This window comes from Balaenoptera musculus, chromosome 15, assembly GCF_009873245.2.
Source record: "Balaenoptera musculus isolate JJ_BM4_2016_0621 chromosome 15, mBalMus1.pri.v3, whole genome shotgun sequence".
Lineage (NCBI taxonomy): Eukaryota > Metazoa > Chordata > Mammalia > Artiodactyla > Balaenopteridae > Balaenoptera > Balaenoptera musculus.
Window position 1 is genome coordinate 65579902 of NC_045799.1, and position 26207 is coordinate 65606108.

Genomic DNA, 26207 nt, shown 5'->3' on the forward strand with positions numbered 1-26207 from the left:
AGAGAACTGGGGTTGGCCAAGCGTCCAGGCTTATCACAAAAACACAGCATCCTTGCTCACAGATGTCATTTGATGCTGTGCAAAGAGCCCTCGTGGCGAAGCTAGAAGGCATAGACCCAACTCTAGTCAGCAGACATTCACTGCACCTGACATGGGCTGGGCCTGAGCCCGGTGCTGGGGCTACACAGTCCAGTGGGAGAGGCCAAGAAGAAGCAGAGGAGTGAGCCCAGAGCTGTGGGCATGTAACATAGGGTGTGGAGTGCCCACTGTATGCCAGACATGTGTCCATTTGCCGGGGAGGGCCATGAGTATATTTAACAAACATTTACTTGTAGCTGCCTCAACTGCTTCTCAGAGCTGTGTTGAGATTATTCAGATTGTTCACGCTGTTCCCCTACCCCCTATGTCTTCCTGATGAACCTTATTCCTTCTTTATGGTTCTCTAAATTATCATTCTTCCTAAAGTTAAGCGCTTTACACACAGAGAGACCAAGGTTTGAATCTTGACTCCACCGCTCACTAGCTATGTACCAAGTAATCCCCCTTGATCTCCTCCTCTGTCAAAGGGGGGTAATTATAACATTATCGCTTAGAGTGCTTGTGAGTGTGTGCCAGGCACACACCAAGTATTCAATAAACAACTGCTACTAGCTATCATTCAGGCCCTAATAAAAGGAAGTTGGGAGATTCTCTTTCTGTGGTATTTTTCCCTACACTTGTATTGCTGCTTGTCTGTTTCCCTCAGTAGATAATGAGAATAGAGATTGTCCCATCCATCTCTGCACCCCCAGCATCTAAACACAATACCTACCTAAAAACAACCGTGACAACCATAAATGCAATAGGGGTTAGACACTGTGCCCAGAGCTTTGTATACTTTCTTTCATTTACCTTATCATAACCTGGCAAGATTGGCATTATATTTCCATTTTGGAGATGGGGAAGCTAGACTCTGCAAGATTCAGTGATATGCTGATAGTCTCGAAGCCTATAACTGGCAAGGCTGAGATCTGAACTGGGGTCTGAGCTCCTGAGAGAGGAAGTACTTTCCCCTCTGCAATGTCGCTGCTCACACTCTAGGCATGTGGAAAATGTTGCAGAGATGAGTGGATAGGTGTGAAAATGTTTGGAGAAATAAAGCACCATCCGGGTATCGGGGAGTGTTTTCTTGTTATGAATAGTTGATGCAAAGGGACTGGCATCATGGGTATAGTGCATAGTTGTAACCTCACCCTTCTTGTCTGAATGCAAACTGTGAACCAGCAAGGACAGTCCTAGAGTCTTAACATTTCTCAAGCCTGGAAGCAGACCCAGTAACTGATTATTTATTTATTTATTTACTTTTGCAAAATAATGTCAGACAAGTATGTCAGTTGGGACTAAAACAGCTATTTTGCTACAGGCTCTGAGATGACAGTCATTCCTCTGTCAGCTAAAGGGATGATAGGGAGGTAGGAGAAAGTGGCTCTGCCCAGCATCGGAAATGGATTAAGAATGTGTTAGAAGAGGGATACCTGCCCACACTATCATGGATAAAGTCCTTGAGATTCAAGACATGCATTATTCTTTGAATGCCCTGCCCACTTGACTGGTCAGTGATCCTCTTTGGGATCACACTGTGTGTATGTGTATGTGTGTGTGTGTGTGTGTGTGTGTGTGTGTGTGTGTGTAGTGTGTATATAGAAGATCTCTCCTCCTGCTAGTGTCTCACAATCAAAGCTGTGTGCTCTCCTCATAAACACCCAGAAATGAACTAGTGAACTTCCGGGGCCAGCTCCTGCCTGCTCCTGTGGTTGCTGCCTAGGAAGGGACGGTGAAGTGGACAGGACTTGCAGTGGTGGCTTCCATGCTCCTGGAGAGTGCCTTCTATGCCAGTGTCCGTCCTGGGCTCCCGTAAACTAATTCTCACAGGTACAGTGGCAACATGTCCTTAGACCCCTTTCTAAGTTTTTGTCCAATAGTTTTCAGCACATTGGACTTTTGACAAGTTGATGAGCTGCAATTGTCTTTTCTGCAAATTGATTTGGGACAAATTAGCCTAGAGCTCTAGAACCTCCCATTGGCTTTGAGCAACGCTGCGTGCACAGTGGGGCCTCTGCACACACTCATAGCAGAATTCAGCCCATCTGCTGGGCTCCGTGGACGAGCACATCCTGACTGGCCCAGAGGGACCAATCACCTACCGTCTCTGACTGTCCGTAGGCCTGGTAGAGCAGAATGCCTGTCTGTCTTCTCCACAGCTCTTGCTCCTCGGGCAGCAGGGCCTCCCCACCAGTACAGCAGTGCTCCAGGGTGGGGAACCTGAGGCTGAGGGGAAGGCAAGGTGTCAACAGGGCCTCCGCAGATTGGGCTTGGGCGCTCTGCCCCAGGCCCAGGGAGAGCTCAGAGCATTGTCATCTGGATCATTCACCCTTCTGCTTCTTCGCTTTCTTACTTGCCTTCTGGGCATTTTACTGATGGTCAAGTCCAAGTGGAAGTCACTTCCTGTTGGTACCTGTTAACTCATCTGGCAGAGGTAGGTGGTGGTGGTGGTGAGGCTAATGGGTTAAATCAGGGAGATCAGGATTGAATATGGATGTTGATGTAACAAGAGGGAGAAAAGTGTGCTTGGAACACATTCTAAGCATTCTATGTGGCTAAGAGGGATATTTGTATAAACCATAAGGGCTGAGGGATAAGACCCCAAGGATATGCTAGAATGGTAATAGACCTGTACCGCCTTCTGGGAAGAGTGGGCTTATGTGAACTGAAGGCCTTTTGTGTTTCTGGCTGGAGAACACAAATTAGGGGTTGGAAATGAATTGCTCGGGACATCAAGGAAGACCGGGCTTCATGTAAGTGAAGGGAAGAAGGATCACAAGTAACAGCCCTGAGAGCAGGAATTTGGGAGAGAACAGAAAAGTCTGCTGGGAACATTTGCAGTAGTTTGCTAGGTACGTTGTGTGATGTAAATCCTCTCATCTATTTTCCCCATGAAGATTTCCATAAATAATACAAAAACCATCACAAAATAATGATGGATTCCCTGAAGGAAATGGGTAGAAGTGATTGGGGTCTTAGTACCACCTTGCATGGGGCTGAGCTGATCTAGCTCGTAGGGATGAGGGAGGTGGCAGAATCCCTTGTCACCCTCTCCTCGTATATACAGAGCCTGTAGTGATGGACAGGAGAGCTGGCTTCGTTGGGAGTATGTTCCTCATTCTTCTTGAGCTTTATCCAAAGTACATAAAATGGGCAGAGTCTCCAACAGAGTCAATATTCATGCCCTGGTTGAATTTTTATGGGGTTTGTTCACTACCTCAAGAACTTTGCAACAAGTAGTTGTAATAGGAGCTTTGAAATACAGTTGGAAACATAATTCTGTCAGATTGAGGGTTCATGAATAAAATCAAGCTGTATTTCAGTTACGTTCATAAATTGAACTCCTTGATATTTTAAGTCTTATATGTCTAAAACATGTTAGCTCTGATTTTGAAGTAGCCATTTCAATTTCAGAGTTGCTAAAAGATACATAAACAACCATAAGGTTCAAAGAGCAGATCAGGTGAGTTAAAAATTAATCCACAAACATGTGGAAATGCAAAAATAAAATTACAGTGTGATACTACATACCCATCAGATTGGCAAAAATTAAAACTTGGACCAAAACAAATATTGCCAAAGATGTGGAACAATGGGAATTCTCCTCCCCTGCTAGGGGGAGCATACCTTGGTTCAATACTTTGGGAAATAAGGTAGTAGGGTGCAATGTCAGTGTGACCTAGCAATTCCTCTCCCTGAGAAGATCTACAGCAATGTGTGATTACGTGTTTATGTACATGTTCAAAAATTCAATGCAGCATTAATCATCAATAGCCCCAAACTGAAAACTACCCAAATGCCCAATAATAGAACTGATTTAAAATGTGCTACTTTCATAAAATGTAATGTTATACAGCAATGAAAATTAACTCTAGCTTATGTAACAACATGGACACTTCTTAGAAACATAATGTTGAAAAAAGAAGCCAGATATTATGGAATAATGTACGATTACACGAAGTTCAAAAGCAAGTAAAGTAGAGTAATTTGCCTAGGGATATTTCCTATGTAAACTATGAGGGAAAATAAGGAAATGAACACCATAAAAGCCAAGATAGTGGATTCCTTTAGTGGAGATGGAGAGGCATGAGGAGGTCTCTGGGGCCACTGGCCATGTTCTATTTCTGTGCCTTGGGTGAGCGGTTGCATAAGTGTTTTATTTTCGACAATTCATTAATCTGTAAATGTATATCTTATATAGTTTTCTGTATGTTTATTTCACAACAAAAATGTTTATAAAAAAAAAAACCCACAATGATGCAAGGCTCACTGAGTGTTTCATTTGGTTCTCTGAATTCTGTTTAAAGAACCAATTAGACTAGCTGCTAAATATCACCACCAACATTTACCGCCCCCCCCCCACACACAGTATCCTCAAAGAACCATAGCTAAAATCAGTCAGACCACAGTGCATCAGATTACTTAAAATCCTACCCGACGATTCCTGTTACCAACTGCAGCCACTTCTACCATACCTGGTGGAATTCTGCTGCAGAATCATTCGAAATACAGAGGGCGCAGCAAGGCATTGGGTAATAGGGTATTTGAATAAAGTCTAGAAAGTTAGGAGAGAAAAAATTTTATTTTTACAATTAAGATTTAAAATATAGATTTGTTATTAGCATTTTAACTCTGACCTCTCCTCTAGGAGAGCCCATTTATTCATCTGTTAATTCTTTCAGTATACCTAAATTGAGCATGAATTCCGTACATGGAATGTGTCAGGTACTACTGGAGCAACACAAGGAAGTCTAAGTTGAGGGGATGGGTAAGGAGGGAATGAAGGGAAAGTTTTGTTTTGTGAATTTGAATAGGAAATTTTTAATTTAACATTTTTCGTTTTAGTCACTATCTCCCATCTTCAATAGGAGAGACTGAAACCAAGTAATTTTAAAAGTTTATTTTTAAAAATTCACGAAAGTAATAAGTGTAAAGTAAATTAAACAATTAAACTTTCAAATGCAGGGATGGGGGTAAATTTGTAGACTCAATTCTTTGAAATCATTCAAGCTTAAAATACACTGAGACTCTGGGGACACCCCTTGTAGGGGAAGGAGAATTAGACCTGGTGGGGGAAGGAGAGAGGTGGAGTCAGTGTGGCTTGTGCAGTTTTATGCCTCAGAGGCTGGCAGGATGCAGGCAGAAAATAATGACGGAGAGGCGGATATTGACACAGGGACAGGGAGTGAGAAGTGGGAGGTACAGTTTCAGGTGCTGGAGGGATGATCAGATGAACTTAACCAACCAGCAGAAAAACAGGGGGGAACTAGCCTGGAGAGAGAAGACTGGACAGTTTTGAGAGCCACCTGAGTAGATGTACCTGCTGGAGAAATGGAAGTAAAGGCAGCTGCTTAGAGGGGAGGGACAGTTGAGGGCAGAGCCTTGGATGACTGCGGTGCTCAGGACTAAGCTGGGGGAACAGGCGGTAGCTGTAGCAAGTGCAGAATGTGCTATGGAGCAATTTGACCTTAAGGGAGGAGAGACGGGGCTGGTCCAAGGTGTACCAGGGTGAAGGGAAGGTGTTCTTAGGATGAGGAACTTTGAATATGTCTATGGACTGAGGGAGTAGAGCCAATGAAAAGTGAGAGATTGAAAATACAGGAGAAAAGGTTTAAGGAGTTAAAGATTAATAGAGAGGGGCTCCAAACAGAAGGGCAGGGAAAAGAACAGGATCGGCAGCAGTTGTCGGGAGGGAGTTGGACGTTGAGAGGTGAAGGGGCAGGTCTGCCTCTGAGATAGAAAGCAGGGGAGTGAGTGGAGACACAAAGACAATTTTTAAGTGAAGAGAAATACGTTGAAGGAGTTCACGCAGGTGACCTCAGTTATTATCATGGTGTATGCATAACAGCAACTGCTACCACTTACTGAGTGTTCTCTCTGTGCTAGTTTCAGGGCTAAGCACTTTACACACCTTTCCTATGTCATCTCATTAATATTCCCAACAATTTTGTGGAGATAGTAACCATTAAGACTCTCCTTTTACAGATAAGGAAACTGAAGCTCAGAGTGGTAAGTAAACCACTAATAAATGTCAATCATGGGATACGAAACTAGATCTGTCATATTCCAACACCTTAGTTTCTAAATACGTCATTAAATTGAGTAGCCACACAAATACAACATTCACACACCAGCTACCTGGCCCTGGTAGAGCCAGGATCCAGGATACAGGAGACCTGAGCTTGTTCTGTTTGCTTTCATATCTCAAAATGTATATTCTGGTTCCCAGGTCCACAAGTTTGATCCATAGGTCTAGGGAAAGGTTTGGAATATGTGTTTTCTTCAGAGTTACATCTTGATGTAATTCTGATACAATGATTGATTCAGTCCTTCACATTTGAGAAACCCAGAACCAGGGTTATATTATACTAAGAGGCTTCTTTGCTAAATAAAGTATTTTCTCAGTTGGATCCAGTTTTTGAACTCGAAATGAGTTTTTTCTGGGAGTTTGTTGATATCGAAAGGTTCGTCTTCTTACCTGTACAATGACCTTGGGGTCAAATTGGGGCAGATGATGGACAAAGACTGTAGACCCCGCTGTCCATGGTTCAAGCAGGGACCCCAGGACAGCCAGAACCCAGCCTGTGTCTGACAGGCACCAGAGGACATCAGACGTCTTCAGCTGCAGTAATTTCCTGCTAACTCCAAAATACAGTTAGCCTCAGATACTATTCTGACTACTATACTATCCTTCCCTTTTCTCCACCCCCATTCTCCAGGATTTTGCTACTCAGTTGTTATCATTAGCACAGATACCAAATGTCTACAAAAAGCCTTCTTTGTCCCCCTGGTCTGGTTAATAAGGTACAAAGTATACAGAACGTGGTCTGGTTTGAATATTACTAGTTGGGGGACGGGGAGAAGGGAGAAGAGTTTGGTTTAAAATTGATTAAATGGTTAACCCAGCTTCAGCCTCTATGTTTGTTCCAGGTTAGGGCAGTGGCTTGGTGTGGCTTAGTTCCAGGTATTATTTTTCCCTAACAGTTCATGATTGGGAAACTTCATGCCGGATTTGTCCACAATCGAGGAGAGGAGAGGACCTGTCACATAAGGTCACATTGCTGGAGCATTTTATCTTTCCCCACCAAACCCTGGAACTACTGACAGGGACACAGGGGCTTGTCATTTGTGTGGTTAGCAGAATGCCTGCTGTTTCCACCCACATCTCCTCCATGCCTGCTGTGAAGGTGCTCAGGTAGGACCCAAATGTGCCTCCTTTGTCATTCAGATGCCTCTGTCAGCAAACACTCATACATAGTCTATACTTCTCACACCCTTAGGGGTCTGAACCAAAGAGAGCAGAAAGGATAAACAGCATGGGGTCAGTTCCACCAAGAGTTCCTTTCCCAGCACATACACATATACATACACACTTCACCCCAGATCTGTGGCCCAGCTTCTAAGCTGGTGCCCTCTCTCCTACCATGAAGGGAAGAAGGATCGCAGAGCAAGTCCATGGCTGTGCTTTGCCATCTTGGGGAAGCCTGTGGTCCCACTGGTGAAGAAGATGGCCATTGGGTCCAGGGTCTTTGACTTAATACAGGTGTGAACTGGGGATTCTGATCTGCAAAGGGATTCAATACAAAAGGACAGAAGTCATGTTTCCTGTTTTTCCATCCTCTGGGGAAGCAAAAGAAGCAATATGAGGCTTAGAGTCAGAAAACTGGGGTTTGCAACTCCCAGTATTAGGCATCAAACAAAGTTTATGGGTGACTTGGATAGGTGGACTGACATTTCTTCATTTTAAAAAGTGGGGAAAATATGATGGATTATTTTTAGTCTAATAAACATTGAAATAGTATTGCCAATGATTCCAGACAATGCTCTAAATGATTTACAAATAAGAACTCATTCAATCTTCATAGCAACCCTAAGAGGTAAGTACTGCTTTTATGCCCATTTTATAGATGAGGGAACTGAGGCTCAGAGAGGTTAGGTAACTTACCTGAAGACATATAGCCAGCAAGTTGCAGAGCTAAGATTCAAATTCAGACAGTGTGATCCGTATACTATGCTTTTAGTTACACTGCTAACCTTGTATTTTACACAGACTAGCTTCATGGGAATTTAACCTCATAAACTTGGTGTTGAGGGGTGGGAAAGAGAAAGCTAGGGAGAATGAGAGTGTAAAGAATATATATATGTACATCTGCCCTAGCATGAGCTAGAGGTGGAAGGTAGAATCCGTAGCTCCCTCCATCTGCCTCGGTTCTTGGGGAGCTTCTCCTTGGCTGAGAGTCTCTTTCTTGGGCCTATTACAATTGTAAATGTAAGCTTCCTATAGTACTCAGTCAGAGAGGCTGCAAGTAATCCCAGTGCTGGAGGAAGCACTGGCTCTTGTGGAGAAATGATACCATACTGAGTCTGGGCAATTTAGGCGAGTTTTAATGAGTATTCTTTGTTTAAGCTATTTTAATCTAATTCTCTGACTTTAGAATCTAGCATAAGATGTGATTTCACTGTAATATTTGCCATTGGGGGTTGAAGTAAAGAGCTTTAAAAACTGTGGAATTACTTCAAGAAAACAAATCCAGCATGGTTTGTGTGTGATATGAAGAATGTCTGAAGGCTTGCAGAATCAGAGTTTTGGAGGCGGAGCGGTCTTTCTTACCTTTAGCACTTCCCTAACTTTCCCTTCAAGGTGTCCCTATAGACACCCACCCCCTAAGACATGGAAAGTGTTTGCTCCCAAAGCTGCCTGTCATTTTTTTCTCAGTCTCAAGTTACACCTTAAAAATTCATCTTAACCTTTCGTTCAATTTCTTTAATTGCTAATTATTTACATAAAAATAATATTCAGATTCCCCACCTACAAGGAAAATGCAACACAATAACCCTCTGACTTTACACATCTCCTTTGCACAGGGGTGATTAAATTTTAGTGAGAGAGCCATAGAAGTTCAATTTCCTCATTTTATACAGAAAGCAATTGCAGCCAAGAGAGGAGAAGGAACTAGCCCAAGGTTGCACAGCAAATCAGTGACGTAGCTGTGAAGAGAGGCTCAGACCTGGGAGCTTCCTCCCACTGGCTGCTTCTCTACCAGCACTTGGCAGTGAGTGGCTTTCTCCTGCCATTCCTCAGAAAGCACATTCATCAGACCAGAAACTCACTGAATCAGTGATCGGAAGTCCAGCCACCCTTTACGGCTGTGGTCAGACACCAGGAGCTTGGTTTTCAGAGCAGGACACTCAGAGGCCACAGAATCCACCTCTGGGGCAAGGGTATCTGTGGTCACGATGCCCTTGGCTTTAGACACTTGTAGTCGGTAGAGAATGTCCTTGGCCTTCATCTGGGTGGTCCCTGGCATGAAGACGATCCCTAGGGATGAGAAAGAAACTGCTTGTTCTGGTATCTCTTTCACAGCCTCACAACCTTGGCTGTCAGACCTGGTTTATCTGCATAGAAATCCCCTAACTTCTTGATATGCAAAGTATGGTCCACAGCATCAACACCGCCTAGGACACAGAATCTCACACCCCACCCCAAACTTACTGAATCAGAATCTGCATTTTAACAAGATCTCCAAGGGATTTCTATGCACATTAAAATTTGAAAACCCTGCCCTAATAATTTCTACTCTAAATGGATCTAGCCAGTAGACAGGTGAGTCCTTCTTTATACAAATTTACACAGGATCTGGGAAAGATACAAGTAGGACAGTGTCCCTGACACTGCATCCCTGCCCTCATTTTTCTCCTCTCACTTCCTTCTCTGTCATCGTGAATCTCTTGTCATCTCTTGTCATCATTCCTTGTGTCATCTTGAATTTCCCCTCTTTCCTTCGTTCGTCATACCCAAAGTTAACTACAATGTACTTTGAACTTTTCTACTTTCCCTTCCATCTTCCATCACCAACAATTAGCTCAAGTCTTTGTGTGTCCCTATTGTATTCTAATTTCTCCACCAGATGCCCTGTCCTGAATCTTCCTACTACCCACCTTCCGTATTATTAGCTTGCTTAGTTCCACAGAGCACTGACTTTTTCCCCTCCACATTTCTTCTCTTCACTAACACCTGGACCCTCTCTCCAGGAAAACACCACACTCCCCATCCTGACTTTGAGGGCACTGCTCACTCTCCATCTTTCTCTCCCACAACTCTATTCTCTATTTCAAGATGACCATTCTTCGTATAGGCTACTCCTGACTCTAGGCATTTCCATGTGTTATGACCATTCTTGGAATTTCCGTCCTTTGCTTCTACTCCTCTTTAATTCTTCTTATCTCAGAGGTCTCAATTCATGTCTTGGGTTTCTCATGGACAATCTCTTCACTATACAGATGGCATGGCTTCTCTATACTCCCTCAGCCACTGCTGTTAATTCTTGATCTTGATGGATTAATCAACTATTTGTGAGAAAACATGAGACAGAGAATATGTGAGCAAGAGCACGACATATTGTTGTATGAGCATGCATTATACAACAACTGAAGCGATTCAAAAAAGAATCCATGAGTCCCATACTGATTATATAGATTCATGCAGAGATAAGCAATTAAAAGGGAAAGGAAAATCTCTATAGAAGAATGCCAACTAATAAATGTAGAGAGAATGATATAAATAGAAAATCCTAATAAACGACCACCATTAAAATATTCACTTCAGTCAAGAATCATCAGTGGATTCTCAAACCATAAGGTGAAAGACAGCTGGGGAACAGGATATTCACACAGTCCCATAAATATTACACGACAGATTACTTACTAACTACAAAGGGAAAAGGTACCTTTACAAAGGTGGATACTACCTTTCTAAAGTGATAAAACAACATCAATGATATTAGGGGAAACCAACTTTATATATCCCCAATGTGATGCACCAAGGAAGACACAATATTGCCCTTCTAGTACCTGGGCTAAAAATGTCTAACCTGAAGATAATCATGAAGAAGGAGTCAGGAATACAAATTTTGATGGACCTTCTGCAAAACAACTGGCTTAGACGCTTCAAAATTATCATCGTCATGTAGACAGTGTAGAACATAGAGAAACATTCTAGATTAAAGGAGACGGGGGAGGTATAACAACTAAATGCAATGCATTGGATTTTTGATTTAAACCAAATAAATGCTATAAAGGACATTATTGGGACAATCGAGGAATTTTGACGATGGATGTATATCACGTAACTATATTGCATCAGTGTTAAACTTCTTGTGTGATAAATCTACTGTGGTTATGTGAAGGAAATGTCTTGGATCTTAGCAGACGCATGCTCCAGTGTTTATCTGGTGTTTATGGGTGTCACAGTGTCTGCAACTGATTCTTAAATGACTCACTGGGAGAGAGGGCTCAAATATGGCAAAACGTTAACAACTGATGAATCTTATAAAAAAGCAAGTATGTCTGAGACCGTGTAAGAGAAAGTGTGTGTGTGTGTGTGTGTGTGTGTGTGTGCACATGTGTGTGAGAGAGAGAGAGAGAATTACGGCATTGTGTTTGAGAGCGTGTGAGTATAAGGGAGAGAGCGGTTGAGAAGGAGTAAAATAATATTTTAGTGAGTCTGAGAAAAAGAAAGACTGTGAAGAAGAAAAATTGGGGGTGGGGGGCTTCCCTGGTGGCGCAGTGGTTGAGAGTCTGCCTGCCAATGCAGGGGACACAGGTTCGAGCCCTGGTCTAGGAGGATCCCACGTGCCGCGGAGCGACTACGCCCGTGAGCCACAATTGCTGAGCCTGCGCGTCTGGAGCCTGTGCTCCGCAACAAGAGAGGCTGCGATGGTGAGAGGCCCACGCGCCACGATGAGGAGTGGCCGCCACTTGCCGCAACTGGAGGGAGCCCTCGTGCAGAGATGAAGACCCAACACAGCCATAAATAAATAAATAAATAAAATTTTAAAAAACAAAAAAAATACATGTTTCAAGTTCAGCATAAATGTTTAAAAAAAAAAAAAAGAAAAGAAAAATTGGGGGGAAGAGAAAGCACCTAATATTTCAGGACAAATTGGCTCTAGGTGAGCCCAAAGGTCTGCTTGGGTCACTGACCTGTTCGGATGCAGCCCATGATCACCAGCCACCACTCAGGCACTCGAGGCAGAATCAAGGCTAGATTGTCTCCCTCCTGGAGGCCACAGCTCTGTGTGAAGACGTTGGCTGCACGACGGGTTAAGTCTGTCATCTCTCTGAAACTCCACTTCACTTCATCCCCTTGGTTATTCACCCACCACAGGGCTGGGTTTGGACCTCTCTTGCCTTCCTGGTTAGGATCATATGCTACATGTTATTTCCTGCTTCAAAGGAAAGGGGCACTAATTTGGCCAATCCACCACCACAGTCACGTTCCACTGTGAGTGTAGCTCAAGGTCTGAGATCCCATTTTAAAGCATTTATAGCGCCAAGAGAAGTTGGGGGGAGGTGTGATCCAGCCAACTTCTTCTGGCCTACTGTAACCCCCTCCTCTTAAGTCACATAAAACCATGAAGAGCCTTCATGTTACTTATTGAAGACTTACAATTTTATTCCCCATGTGTCTGTCTTAGTTCCACATGGACAGTAGGTTACTCTCTGTGCCTCAGTTTTCTCACCTATGAAACGGGTATAATAATACTACCTAGAATGTAGTAAAGTTCAAATTAATTATTTTAAAAGGTCAAGTGTGTATAACAGTGCGTGGCATACAGTAGGTGCTCAATAAAATTACTGTTATTATTATTACAACAAAATAAAAGAGGATAATTTAATTCCTGAATATTTGGGGAAATTATTTTTTAAATTAAGGTACCTCAAGCGGTGCAAGAAGTCAGTCTTGGAAGCTCCAGAGCCTTTTTCCCCCTCACAAAAACATCAAGTAAACAACAATAGATTACGATGGCTTTGTAGGAATTTAGAAAAGAGTCACAAATCCACAGCAACCAACAAATGCCCAAACAATAAAAAGTCATAACCAAAATGGTAAGAAATTTTGTGGTGTTTTTGCTTATTCTTGCACCACCCGCTCTCTGATGTGGTACAGTGCAGTCAGAGGAAGCCACCCAATTCCCAGCCCCTCCCCTAGGATAGATGAAAAAGACTGAAACTTGTGTGCAACATTCTGGCTTGTCTGGAGGCGGCCTTAGGCACTGGTTTCTGTCTTGACTGACTTGGAGCTCAGATGGGTATGAGGGCATATTGGAGGTATCTGAAAACAGTGGCAGATGTCACAGTGTGTGGAAACTGTAGACCTGTGGTTACCTAGGGATTAGAGACTACAGACAAAGAAAGAATAGAACATTTAAGTCCCCCAGAAGAAGCAGACTTTTAAGAAAGTTAAAACGTTAACGAGCAGCCAAAACTAGAAAAAAATAAAAGCACATGCACAGGACCAGGAAAGACACATGCCAGAGAAGACCTTAAGTTTTCATACTGAGCAGATTATTGAAGGTCTTTCCCTGCATGGAGCCAGTCTGCAAAGACTGACAGAGGTGGCTATTGTTTTTAAATATCCAATTTTTAACAACAGATCACAAGGTCTACAAAGAAAAAGAGAAGCAGCCTATTGAAAGTAACCACATGAATCTCCAGAAACTGACCCTAAAGAGACATAGGCTGCAGTTACTAGACAAAGGTTTTTAAATGACTGTCTTAAATACACTGAAAGAGCTAACAGAAAACACAAAGAACTAAAGCAAATCAGGAAAATAATATATGCACAAAACGAGAATATCAACAAAGAGATACAAATTATAAAAAGAACCAAACAGAAATTCTGGAGCTGAAAAATACAATAATTGAATTGAAAACTTCACAAAGGGACTCAACAGCAGACTTGAGTAGGCAGAAGAAAGAATCAGTAAACTTGAAGACAAGTCATCTAAAATTATTGAGTCAGAAGAGCAAAAAGAAACATACAAGAAGAAAAATGAACAGAGCCTAAGAAACTTATGGGGCACAATCAAAGAGACCAACATACACATTATGGGAATATCAGAAGGAGAAGAAAGAGAGAAAATGGAGCATAGAACTTATCTGAAGTAATAATGGCTAAAAACTTCTCAAACTTGAGGAAAAGCATGGAGAGACAAATACAAGAGGCTCAATGAACTCCAAGTAGGAAAACCCAGACACCCACAGAGAGACATTACAATCGAACTACAGAAGACAAAGACAAAGAGAGCATCTTAAAAGCAGCAAGAGAAAAGTGACTCATCAGGTGAAATTCTTAATAAGATTACCAGTGGATTGAAGACCAGAAGGCAGTGAGATTATATATTTAAAGTGATAAGGAAGAAAAAACTATCAACCAAAAATTCTATATCTAGCAAAATTGTCCATCAAAAATGAGGGAGAATATGTATGGCTGAGTTGCTTCACCGTGCACATGAAACTATCACAACATTGTTAATCAGCTATACTCCAATATAAATTAAAAAGTTTTTAATACTGAGGGAGAAATTAGGACATTCTCAGATAAAAACAAAAACAACACTGAGGGAATTCATTATCCTTAGACTTTCCCTACAAGAAATGCTAAAAGGAGTTCAAGTTGAAATGAAAGGACATTAGAGAGTAACTTAAATATAAAAGTATAAAGTTCTTTAATAAAGATAGATACAAAGACAAATATAAAAACAGTATTGTTGAGAGGCTGCGATGGTGAGAGGCCCGCGCACCGCGATGAAGAGTGGTCCCCACTTGCTGCAACTAGAGAAAGCCCTCGCACAGAAACGAAGACTCAACACAGTCATAAATAAATAAATAAATAAAAGAACGTGAATTTTTAAAAAAAAAAAAAACAGTATTGTTATAATTTTGGTTCATAACTTCACATTTTATTCTTTCACTGTATGGAAACCACAAAAGCATAAAAAATAATTATAAATCTATCTTAATGGGTAGACAATTTGTAAAGATATAGTTTGTGAAATCAATAACATAATATAGGAAGGTGCAAGGGAACTGGAAAACAGTAGGGTTTTGTATGTGAACGAAGTTAAGTTGTTATTAGTTTAAAATGAAGTGTTATAATTTGGAATGTTATATGTAATCCCCATGGTAATCACAAAGAAATTATCTACAGAATATTCCCAAAAGGAAACGAAAAGAAAATCAAAACATATCACTACAAAAAATCAACTAAATACAGAGGAAGGCAGTAAGGGATGAGCTGAGGGACACAAAAGCTGTGACATCAAGGAATCAATTAACAATATGGCAACAGTAAGTCATCCTTATCAGTAATTACTTTAAATGTAAGTGAATGAAATTCCCCAATCAAAAGAACTAGATTGGCAAAATGGATAAAAAACCTAGAATTCAACTATATGCTGTTGACAGAATTGTTACTTCCATGTTATGGAATATGATTAAACCAATCAAGAAAACTTTCAGAATATTTTTGCAGTAAAAATCTTATAATACAATATCAATTTAGAAAAGCAAAACCATATTTACATTAAATCCAAATTTATATAATAGTATCCATTCATTCATTCAATATATATTTGCTAAGTTCTCATTATTTCTTTGGCACTGTTCTTAGACCAAAAGGATACAATGGTGAACAAGACATACAAGACACATGTATGTAAACAGTTTTAAATGTTTATGGACAATTTTCATTTTCTTGTTTAAATCAAGTCTTTTATTTTCCCCAAGTAAAATGATTTTTTAAAGTTTTTTTAATTCCCCAAACAAAGCATGTTCAGAGTAAAAGTTCAGGCAATGCACAATCTTACTAACAGAAAAATTTCTTATTAACAGAAAAATTTCTTCAAATTTCTCATCACATTTTCACTCCCTGAAGGTCAACACTGATAACTGTTTGGTGTATAATCTTCCAGAAATTATTTCCCACATATGTGCAAACATGATCCTACCATCTTTGCCTCATATGATTGGAACAAAAGAGTGTGTCTCACCTGAGACAAGACTTATATACATACATACATACATACACACACACACACAGATATATGTATATACATATATTCATATCTATGGAAAAATCAGTGCTATGAAAAAAATATTCTCCAACAGATTAAGGAATGTTAGCAAGTATAAATGACTAGTTGTGCACTGTCTATATAAGGGGAACAGATTATATAATATTTCTGTATGAGTTTACAAAATGATAGAAAGTTTGGGGTATCAAGGTAAAAACAATTGTTGTCTTAATTCAGACAAAAGTTTAGACTCTTAACTCTTGCAACTTGAAGAAGATATTGCTTAAGCATTTATGGTTTTGGGGGCTCAGAATTAATCTGATAATGTGATATTAAGATTAGCATGTTTTCAAGAAGATAAAACACCACCTTTAAACTGGATATGAGATTTAAAGTTTTATGCAGGGAAGTTTGAAGCCAAAGGGAATTGAGAAATAGATCTAAAAAATAAAACACTAACTCAGCAATAAAAAGGAATGAAGAAGTAATACACAAAACAATATGAATGAATCTCAAAAACATGCTGAGTAAAAGAAACCAGACACAAAAGAGTGCATCTTATATTATTCCATTTCTATGAAACCCTAGGAAAGAGAAATATAATGGCTAGTGACAGCAAATTAGTGTCTACCTGGGGCTCAGGGTGGGGGTGGGTGGGTATTGACTAGGAAAGGACAAAAGGAAATTTTTGAGGTGGTAGAAATGTTCTAAAACTTATTAAACTTTCACATAAAATGTGTGAATTGTATTCTAGGTAAATTATAGATCAAAACAGTTGATTTAAATAAACAAAAACCTACATAGCTACTCCTTGTTAATCTCTAACTAAAATATGCTTTAAAGAAGGAAAATTGGAAAGTAGATCAATTACTCATGTGATTAATGAATGAGATGATTCTTTCTGAATGTTAAAACACATAAGAATTTATTGCCTATAGAAAGGGCTTGCTTCATTTTTAATTAAAATGAAATACAAGTAGAATTTCTATAATTTCTGTAAATTAATGATAGAATATGATAGATTTCATAGAATTTAAATCCTAACTGACACAGATAAAACACTTTCCCCAACAATGATATAACTCACATTCTCTTCCATTGTATTTGTAATGTTTACTAACCTCCAGAAATTTCAAAAGTCAGAGTGTACTTTTTGACTACAATGAAATTAAGCTAGAAATCATTAACAAGAAGACAATGAGAAACCCATCTCAACTATCAGGAAACTAACCAATACATTTCTATGTAATCTATGGGCCAGAGAAGAATCAAAAGGCAAATAAAAAATATTTTGAACAGAATGGTAATAAAATATGACATATCAAAATTTGTATAATGTACCTAAAAGGAGTGCTTAGTGGGAAATTTATACTTTTAATGCATATATTGGAAAAGAAGGAAGGGTTAAAAGTAAGGACATAAGCTTCCATTTCAAGAAGCTAAAAAAAGAATAACAAATTAATCAAGGGAGCATACAAGAAAAGAAATAATAAAGATAACAGTAGGCATCAATCAAATGGAGAGCAAATACACAATAGAGTATATCAGTAAAACCAAAACTGGTTTTGAAAAGATTTATAAAATTCGTAAACTCTTAGGAAGACTTATCAAGAAAAAAAAAGAGAATAAACATATTAAAAATATCAAGAATAAAAGGTGTACATTATTACAAATCTTACAGACATTAAAATAGCAATAATAAAAATATTAATAACTTTATGTCAAAAAATAACTTTATGATATTTTGAATGAAATGAACAAATTGCTAAAAAAATTTAACTTTCCAAAGTTGATGAATAGAAATCTTAATAACCTATGTATTAAAAAAAAAGTTAAATCCTTTACTAAAAGCTTTTCTGCAATGAAAACCCCAGATTTTATGTCTAAATATTTCGATATGCATGCTAGTGTGTTGAGTCTGACCTGAAAAACTGCTGGTTTTTGTTTTTTTAGGAAAACAGTGATAATTATATTTCAATTATATCTCAATAAAACAACAACAAAAAATTAGTGATAACTTTTAAATTCTTTATCAAAGCTCTTAGAAGAGCACCTGGTATATAGTAATGTTCGTTAAATATGTACTGAATGAATAAATAAAAAACAACAACTCTGGAATATAAATAAGGAATTTCAGGGTTAAATTAAATCTAAAGATGATCCCAATCACCGGTGGACCAACCCCAGCTCCAGGTGCCCTAACCCCATGGCCAGCTATCCCAGGATCCAGCTTCACCCACCAGGGCCAATATCAGCCCTGGAACACCCCAGGCCACATGGCCAGCCACATCAGGAACCAGCCCTGCCTACAGGCTGGCAACCACTACATGAGACAGGAAATGTCAGCCAATCAGTCTGGGGGCCAGCCTTGACTACCAGTGCCCCCACGGTAGTTGGCCATGCCACTACAGAAGGGCCCACATAGCCCACAGAGGGGGGAACCATAGAGCATACAACCCTAGAGCATATACCTCTGGTGACCAGAGGGGAGTGTGCTGCTGGGCCCATAGGACATCTCCTACATTAGGCCACTTCTCCAAGATCAGGAGCCACTTATGTAGGAATGTTAAAAGGCAAAGAAATAAAATCATCTATACCTACAATAAGTAGTTAATGGATATGCAAAAGAAAAATATGTAAAATATGTCATCAAAAACAACAAACATGGGGGGGAACAGTAAAAATGTAGGGTGGTTAGAATGCATTTGACCTTAAGAGATCATCAACTTAAAAAAAAAAAAAAAATATATATATATATATATATATATACACATATATATACATATATATATATATGTCATGATAACCACAAACCAAAAACCTATAATAGGTACACACACAGAAAAGTGAAAGAAATTCAAGCATAATACTAAACATGGTCATCAAATCACAAGGGAAGAGAGGAAAAAAAGAAGAAAGGAACAAAAAAGGAACTACAAAAACAATCAGAAAACAACAAAATGGCAATAACTACATATTTAGCAATAATTACTTTAAATATAAATGGATTAATATTCCAATCAAAAGACATAGAGTAGCTAAATGGGTAAAAAAAAACAAGACCCATTATAACCTGCCTACAAGAGGCTCACTTCAGATCTAAAGTCACACACAGACTGAAAAAGTCGGGGGATGGAAAAAAGTATTCCACATAAATGGAAGTGAAAAAAAAAAGCTGGTGCGACAATACACATATCAGACAAAATAGACTTTAAAACAAAGAGCAGGGCTTCCTTGGCAGCGCAGTGGTTAAGAATCTGCCTGCCAGGGACTTCCCTGGTGGCGCAGTGGTTAAGAATCCGCCTGCCAATGCAGGGGACACGGGTTCGAGCCCTGGTCCGGGAAGATCCCACATGCCGCAGAGCAACTAAGCCCGTGTGCCACAACTACTGAAGCCCGCATGTCTAGAGCCTGTGGTCCACAAGAGAAGCCACTGCAATGAGAAGCCAGCGCACCTCAACAAAGAGTAGCCCCCGCTCAATGCAACTAGAGAAAGCCCACGCACAGCAACGAAGACCCAATGCAGCCAATAAATAAATAAATAATTAAATAAAAAAAAAAAAAGAATCTGCCTGCCAGTGCAGCAGACACAGGTTTGAGCCCTGGTGCTAGAAGATCCCACATGCCGCGGAGAAACTAAGCCCAGGCGCCACAACTACTTAGCCTGCGCTCTGTAGCCCATGTGCCGCAACTACTGAGCCCTCGCACCACAACTACTGAAGCCCACGCGCCTAGAGCCCTTGCTCCACAACAAGAGAAGACACCACAATGAGAAGACCACGCACCGCAATGAAGAGTAGCTCCCACTTGCCGCAACTAGAGAAAGCCCATGCGCAGCAACGAAGACACAACACAGCCTAAAATAAATAAATAAAATAAATTTTAAAAAATAAAGATAAAAAAAATAAAACAAAGAGAGTAACAGGAGACAAAGAAGGACATTTCATAATGATAAAGGAATCAATCCAACAAGAAGATATAACAATTGTAAATATATATGCAGCCCACATAAGAGCACCTAATACATAAAGCAAATACAGTTGACCCTTGAACAACACAGGTTTGAACTGTGTGGGTTCTGTTGCATTTCTATACACTAACAATTAACTATCAGAAAGAAAAATTAAGAAAACAATCCCATTTACAATTGTGTCAAAAAGAATAAAACACCTAGGATAATTCTAACCAAAGAGGTAAAAAACTTGTATCCCGGGCTTCCCTGGTGGTGCAGCGGTTGAGAATCCGCCTGCCAATGCAGAGGACATGGGTTCGAGCCCTGGTCTGGGAAGATCCCACATGCTGCGGAGCAACTGGGCCCGTGAGCCACAACTACTGAGCCTGCGCGTCTGCAGCCTGTGCTCTGCAACAAGAGAGGCCACGACAGTGAGAGGCCTGTGCACCGCGATGAAGAGTGGTCCCTGCCTGCCACAACTAGAGAAAGCCCTTGCACAGAAACGAAGACCCAACACAGCCACAAATAAATAAATAAATAAATTTTTTAAAAAAACAAAAAAAAACTTGTATCCCGAAAACTGACACACTGATGAAAGAAACTGATGATAACAAAAACATGGATTGGAAGAATTAACATTGTTAAAATGACCAGACTCCGAGGGAAATCTATAGATTTAATGCAATTCCTATCAAAACATCAATGACATTTTTCACAGAACTTGAAAAAATAATTCTAAAATTCGCATGGTAAGACCCCAATTAGCCAAAACTATCTTGAGAAAAAAAAACAAAGCTGGAAGCATCATGCGCCCTGATTTCAAACTATACTACAAAGCTATAGTAATCAAAACAATATGGCACTGGCACAAACACAGACAAAATCAATGGAACAGAATAGAGTCCAGAAACAAACCCACACTTACTTGGTCAATTAAACTACAGCAAAAAAGGTAAGACTATACAATGCAGAAAAGACAATCTTTTCAATTAATGGTTTGGGAAAACTGGACAGCTGTGTGCAACAGAATCTCACACTATATACAAAAATAAACTCAGCATGGAACTAAGATTTAAATATAAGGCCTAAAAACCAGAAAAGTCCCAGAAGAAAACATAGAGCAGTATGGTCTTTGACACTGATCTAAGTAGTATTTATTTGAATCTGTATCCTTAGGCAAGGGTAACAAAAGCAAAAGTAAACAAATGGGACCGCATCAAAATAAAAACCTTTTGCACGGTGAAAGAAGCCTTTAACAAAACAGATAGGCAGTCTACTGAATGGGAAAAGATATTTGCCAAAGATATATCTGAAAAGGGTTAATATCCAAAGTATACAAAGAGCTCATACAACTCAAGGGCAAAAAAGCAAACAACTTGATTAAAAAATGGGCAGAGGACCTGAATAGACATTTTTCCAAAGAGGGCATACAGGTGGACAATAGATAGATAAAAAGATGCTCTACATCAGTAATCATCAAGGAAATGCAATGAAGTATCAACCCACACCTGTCAGAATGGCTATTATTGAAAAGACAACAAATATCAAGCGTTGGCAAGGACGTGGAGAAAAGGGAACCCTCGTGCACTGTTGGTGGGAATGTAAATTGGTGCAGTCACTATGGAAAACCGTATGGCGGTTCCTCAAAAAATTTAAAATAACTACTACACAATCCAGCAATTCCATTTCTGAGTGTTTATCTGAAGAAAACAAAAACACTAATTTGAAAAGATATATGCATTGCAACATATTAACAATAATCAAAATATGGGACCCACCTAAGTGCCCATCCATAGATGAATGGATTTTATATATATATATATATATATATATATACACATTCATTCCACATATGTGGAATATTACTCAGCCATAAAAAGTAATGAAATCTTGACAACTGTGACAAAATAGATGGAACTAGTGGGTCTTGTGATAGTCAGACAGAAAAAGCAAATACCATAATGATTTCATTTACATGTGGAATCTAAAATATACAAGTAAATGAACAAAAAATAACAAAACATAAAGAGACTCATAGATACAGAAAGCAAACTGGTAGCTGCCAGAGGGGGGAGAAATGAAATACTTGAAGGGGATTAAGAGGCACAAAGTTTTAGCTATAAAATAAATGAGTCACAGGGATGTAATGTATAGCATAGAGAATATAGTCAATAATATAAAAAGCAATAGTTTCTATGGTGACAGGTAGTAACTAGCCTTATCATGGTGATCATTTTGTAATGTATAAAAATATTAAATCACCTATGTTGTACACCCGAAACTAATATAATATCGTAAGTCAACATACTTCAATAAAAAATCTAAAGATAAGATCAGACTTATCTCTTTAGATAAAACTTATGATTTATTTTTCTAAACTTGTCAGTAATTAAATTTTCTGTATGTAGATTATGCCCAAACTATTTATTTTAAATATGGTTACATGTCAGATTGATTGTAATTTAACTTACAAAGAAAGTGGTTTAAATATAATTTAAAATGGTAAGTGCCATGTTATCCTTCTGTAAATTGCCATTGATAAGAAATGAGTATAATCCTTACAGCCTCATCAAATGATCACTGTGTAGTATGATATGTCAAACTAGGAAACACAGTCATGAAGTATCAGTTTCACATGGATTAACTAATTGATTGATACACAGACCTTTAACAAATTTACCAAAGTAGATTAGAGTTCTGGATGTTAAAACTTTTTGCATTAATTTGGAAATAACATGTATTATGCCATTAATATTTAGATAAATTGAGATAATCTTGTTTTTATTCCAGAGGTTGCAAACTCAGAGCCTGTAGAGACCAAGCAAGTAACAAACGAGATAAGTTGGCCAGGTTCCTCAGGGGCAAACTGGAGAGCCATGCATCTCCCAAGGAGGCAGCAACCATTCAGCTCTACTGATTGCTGCCATATAGGAATGAATGTTTTGTGTTGTTAAAAAAAATTAATAAACAGAACCTCAATTAAACAGAGTTAGGAGACCAGCCAGGGAAGCTCTCACATGCTGTAATGATAGCAAAGCCCAAAAGGAAGAAGAAAGACTCTTCTTCTTTCCTGGCAAGGACTCAGCTTAAGCCATGGACTCTTTGTTTACGATAGCCCTCCCAACTTCCTTTACCTCTCTATAAAAGCATTCTTCTTCCCTTGCTGTGTGGGGACTTGCACATAGAAATAAATTCAAGAGCCATGAAACATGGACCTATTGGCTCAGAAAAAATAACGTAGGCAAACATGACTATTGTATATTAAGAAATTTAGAAAATTTGTCAGCACTTAATTTCTTTGGGAAAATATTATAGGACAAAGAGCCAGACATTATGTGGCAATGACATTCAGCTGTTGCTTTCTTAAGCTCTGTGGTTAATAGATATTTCACTATATTTATTGAGCAATATTTATTACTAAATCACATCAGAAGGTAGTAAGAAGAATTTGCTCCTGTCATGATTTTTGCCCAAACAAACAGAAGTCAACGTCACAGATGCTGCACTCATCTCTCCTGAGACATGAAGTGGAGAGTCACACTATCAAAAGAGGAAAGATGGAGCGTTGTACGTTGTTTACTTTTCTATCCCTATCTTATCTAGAATAGTGTTTGGCACATGTTAGGTACTCACTAAATCCTAACTGAATGAATGAATGCAGTATCAAACAGACAGAATGAATGATTTTGGACATGAACGTGACCTCTCATGAATAGATTTGGGAGGCTGCTCCATGAATCAATTGGAGTGTAGTATCCTTGGAGCCTAGAGTAATATAGGGTTTAATTCCCAAGGATAGTCAGGGGTTGTAAATTGGTGGCCTGAATGAGTGACTATATTTTCCACCCCTGAACCTATGTTGCCTGGCTTATGCTAAAAAAAGTTACATTAAAATGTTGGATTTCTAACTTAACATTTTTAATAAGTAAAATGTGTTGAAAATTGAGTCAAAATAAATTCTGTCTATTTGTTGTGGTTTGGGTTGTGTTGTTGATTAGGCTACGGATCAGTTTCTGAATGACACTTGTTAAGTCGTAAGGGGAGGCCCAGAAAGCCAGAGTGGACTGTGGTGGCACACACCCTCCAGAAGGTCTTCCATGGGAGCAACATCAATCCCTACGGTGCTCGTAAGGCAAGTTTCAAAATTAATGTATTCCACAAATGTGTACTGAGGGATTGCTAGGTGTCAGACACCATACGTCACTAGAGAGACACTGATCGTGATCAGGGCAGTTGGAAAAGTAGAAACAGACAGATCAGAACTGTTGTGAGAATGAATGTAAAGGGGTGGAGATGCTGGGGGTAGGAGAAGTTTGGAAATATGGAGGAATTGACAATGACCCAACAAAGACGGGGCATTCCCTGGGCAAATATTTACATGGTGATAATCTCCAGGGGTTGATGTGTGAACTAATAAGGACTTTATGAAGATAAATGCAGAAAAAAAAAAAACGATGGCCTCTCCAGCCATTTCTCATGATGCAAAAGGTCTAACCAGAGTTTTGGTCTGGGCAATGATGAAAGTCAGTTTGTAGTCTAAAGGCAGAGATGTTTGGACATCATCAGATTGTGAGACCAGGTTAAACAGTGGATTATAGAATCAGACAGCCTGGACCCAAATCCTGCTCCTTCACTTATTAGGTATGTGAATTCTGTAGGTTATTTGAACCCTTGGAACCTCAGTTTCCTCAGCTGGAAGATGGGGATAATTAAAGTGTCCATCTAATCAGAATAATAAATGCAAAGTGCTTGACATGGCACATTAAAAAAAGGCTCTCCATAACTGAGGGCTCTATTTTCCTTGGAGTTATTATGGAAATTCAGCAAAAGGAAAAAGATGGAGGTAGGAAAAAAAGTCCCTATGAAAGGCATGTAAGCTTTGAATACTAACATATGAATGTATGTTCATGGGAAATTAAAAATACATCAACTCTCTGACTCCATCTTAGGTGAATTCTTTCTTCTGTACAAAAACAGTGTTCAGTGGGTTTTCACAATGTGGACATTACCAGCTGCGACTTAGTAGCTGGAACACCACCCACTGTCGACCCCAACTCTTAGTGTCACCACTGCTCCTCTCTTGGTCTGTCTCTTGGTAAAAGACAAACCAAGAACGTGCATTTTTCTGCAGAGACCACAGGGACAGGTTTCTCTGGACACACCCTAAAGCCACATGCTCAAGTGGGTAGTTGACAGGGAAGACTCCAGATGTACTTGCCATCCTCATAGGAAGATAGATGACATGATTTTGTTACATGGTCAGATGTTCATGTGCACAGTCAGGTTGCCTGTACCCTCCCTCTCGGTGTAGCCTGAAGTCACGCCCAAGTGTGATGAGATGAACTCTAGTTAGACTCACAGTTCCAGTAGTTGAAGGTGAGAATTCAGACCAACATCAACTTGCTGACCTGTGATTAGAACTTGACACTTGGTCACAATTACCTGACTGTGTACCAGACACTTTCACCTGCTGTCTTGTTTCTTAAATGAGATTATCCCCATTTCACAGATAAAACCACTGGGGCTCAGAGAATTGAGGAAGTGTCCAGGCTAAGAATTGAAGCCAAAAACTTAAGCTTTTCATGATACTTGTAAACTTAGCCAGAAGCCATTCTTAGTTCTGTGCCCGTCAACCTACTAGGAGAAAGAGGTCAATCCTGTTCTCACCCCCCATCATGGGTGCCTCCTTACCTTCTCCATTTGAGTCCAGTAGTCCAGTACATCACTTGCAAAGTTAAATTCCTCAGGTGTATCATAGTCATTCCATCTTGGGGCTCCAGCTCCCGATAAAGACTGGCAGCGCAGGCGCTGAAGGGCAGGGTGGAAGCCACAGCGGGATTTGTGGATGTCCCAGAGGACCCGGAACTTCATCAGCCGTTGCATGGTGGAGCAGTCCTGAGGAAGCAGGCACAGAATTCTCAGGCCACCACCTGCCTTGAGAAGAGATGGCTAATATGTTGGTCATTAGAACAGGAATTTCTTCCACAAAATGAAGGCACATTCCTGGTTAACTGCTAGAGTGATAACTTTGTTTCAGCTCACTGGAATTTGGAAGGCACAACTTACTGATTTAGGTGGGGATTTCTCTTCCCAGATGAGGCAAAAAATGATGGGTAGGGGCTATAACTACCAGATAAGGATGGCACATATTTCTGAGGGTCTTCTCCTTCTCTTTTTTTTAACCCCCTGGGATGGCGACCATGTGGTCACCCCCTTTTTGGTAGAAACTCATCATTTTGAAAGTACTGTACCTCATGTTATCCTTGCTCTGGAGACCTCTCTTCCCACTGGGCCCAAATGTATGGTTCTCATGGAAA

General features: G+C 39.8%; 1 protein-coding gene across 3 annotated transcripts in view; it reads right to left on the reverse strand.

Moving 5' to 3' along the window:
• LOC118880836 (acyl-coenzyme A synthetase ACSM1, mitochondrial-like) overlaps nt 1-26207 on the reverse strand; it is a 60206-nt gene that overhangs the window by 24538 nt on the left and 9461 nt on the right. For 2 of the 3 annotated variants that reach the window (XM_036824919.1, XM_036824918.1), the window contains 7 exons: nt 25582-25824; nt 12064-12274; nt 9193-9400; nt 7505-7645; nt 6560-6719; nt 4557-4636; nt 2184-2307 (listed from right to left, as the gene is read on the reverse strand). In XM_036824919.1, coding sequence (XP_036680814.1) covers nt 2184-2307; nt 4557-4636; nt 6560-6719; nt 7505-7645; nt 9193-9400; nt 12064-12274; nt 25582-25773 — 1116 coding nt within the window. In that variant the 5' untranslated portion in view covers nt 25774-25824. Of the gene's footprint in view, nt 1-2183; nt 2308-4556; nt 4637-6559; nt 6720-7504; nt 7646-9192; nt 9401-12063; nt 12275-25581; nt 25840-26207 lie in introns of all 3 variants that reach the window. The other variant, XM_036824920.1, reaches the window with a different exon arrangement.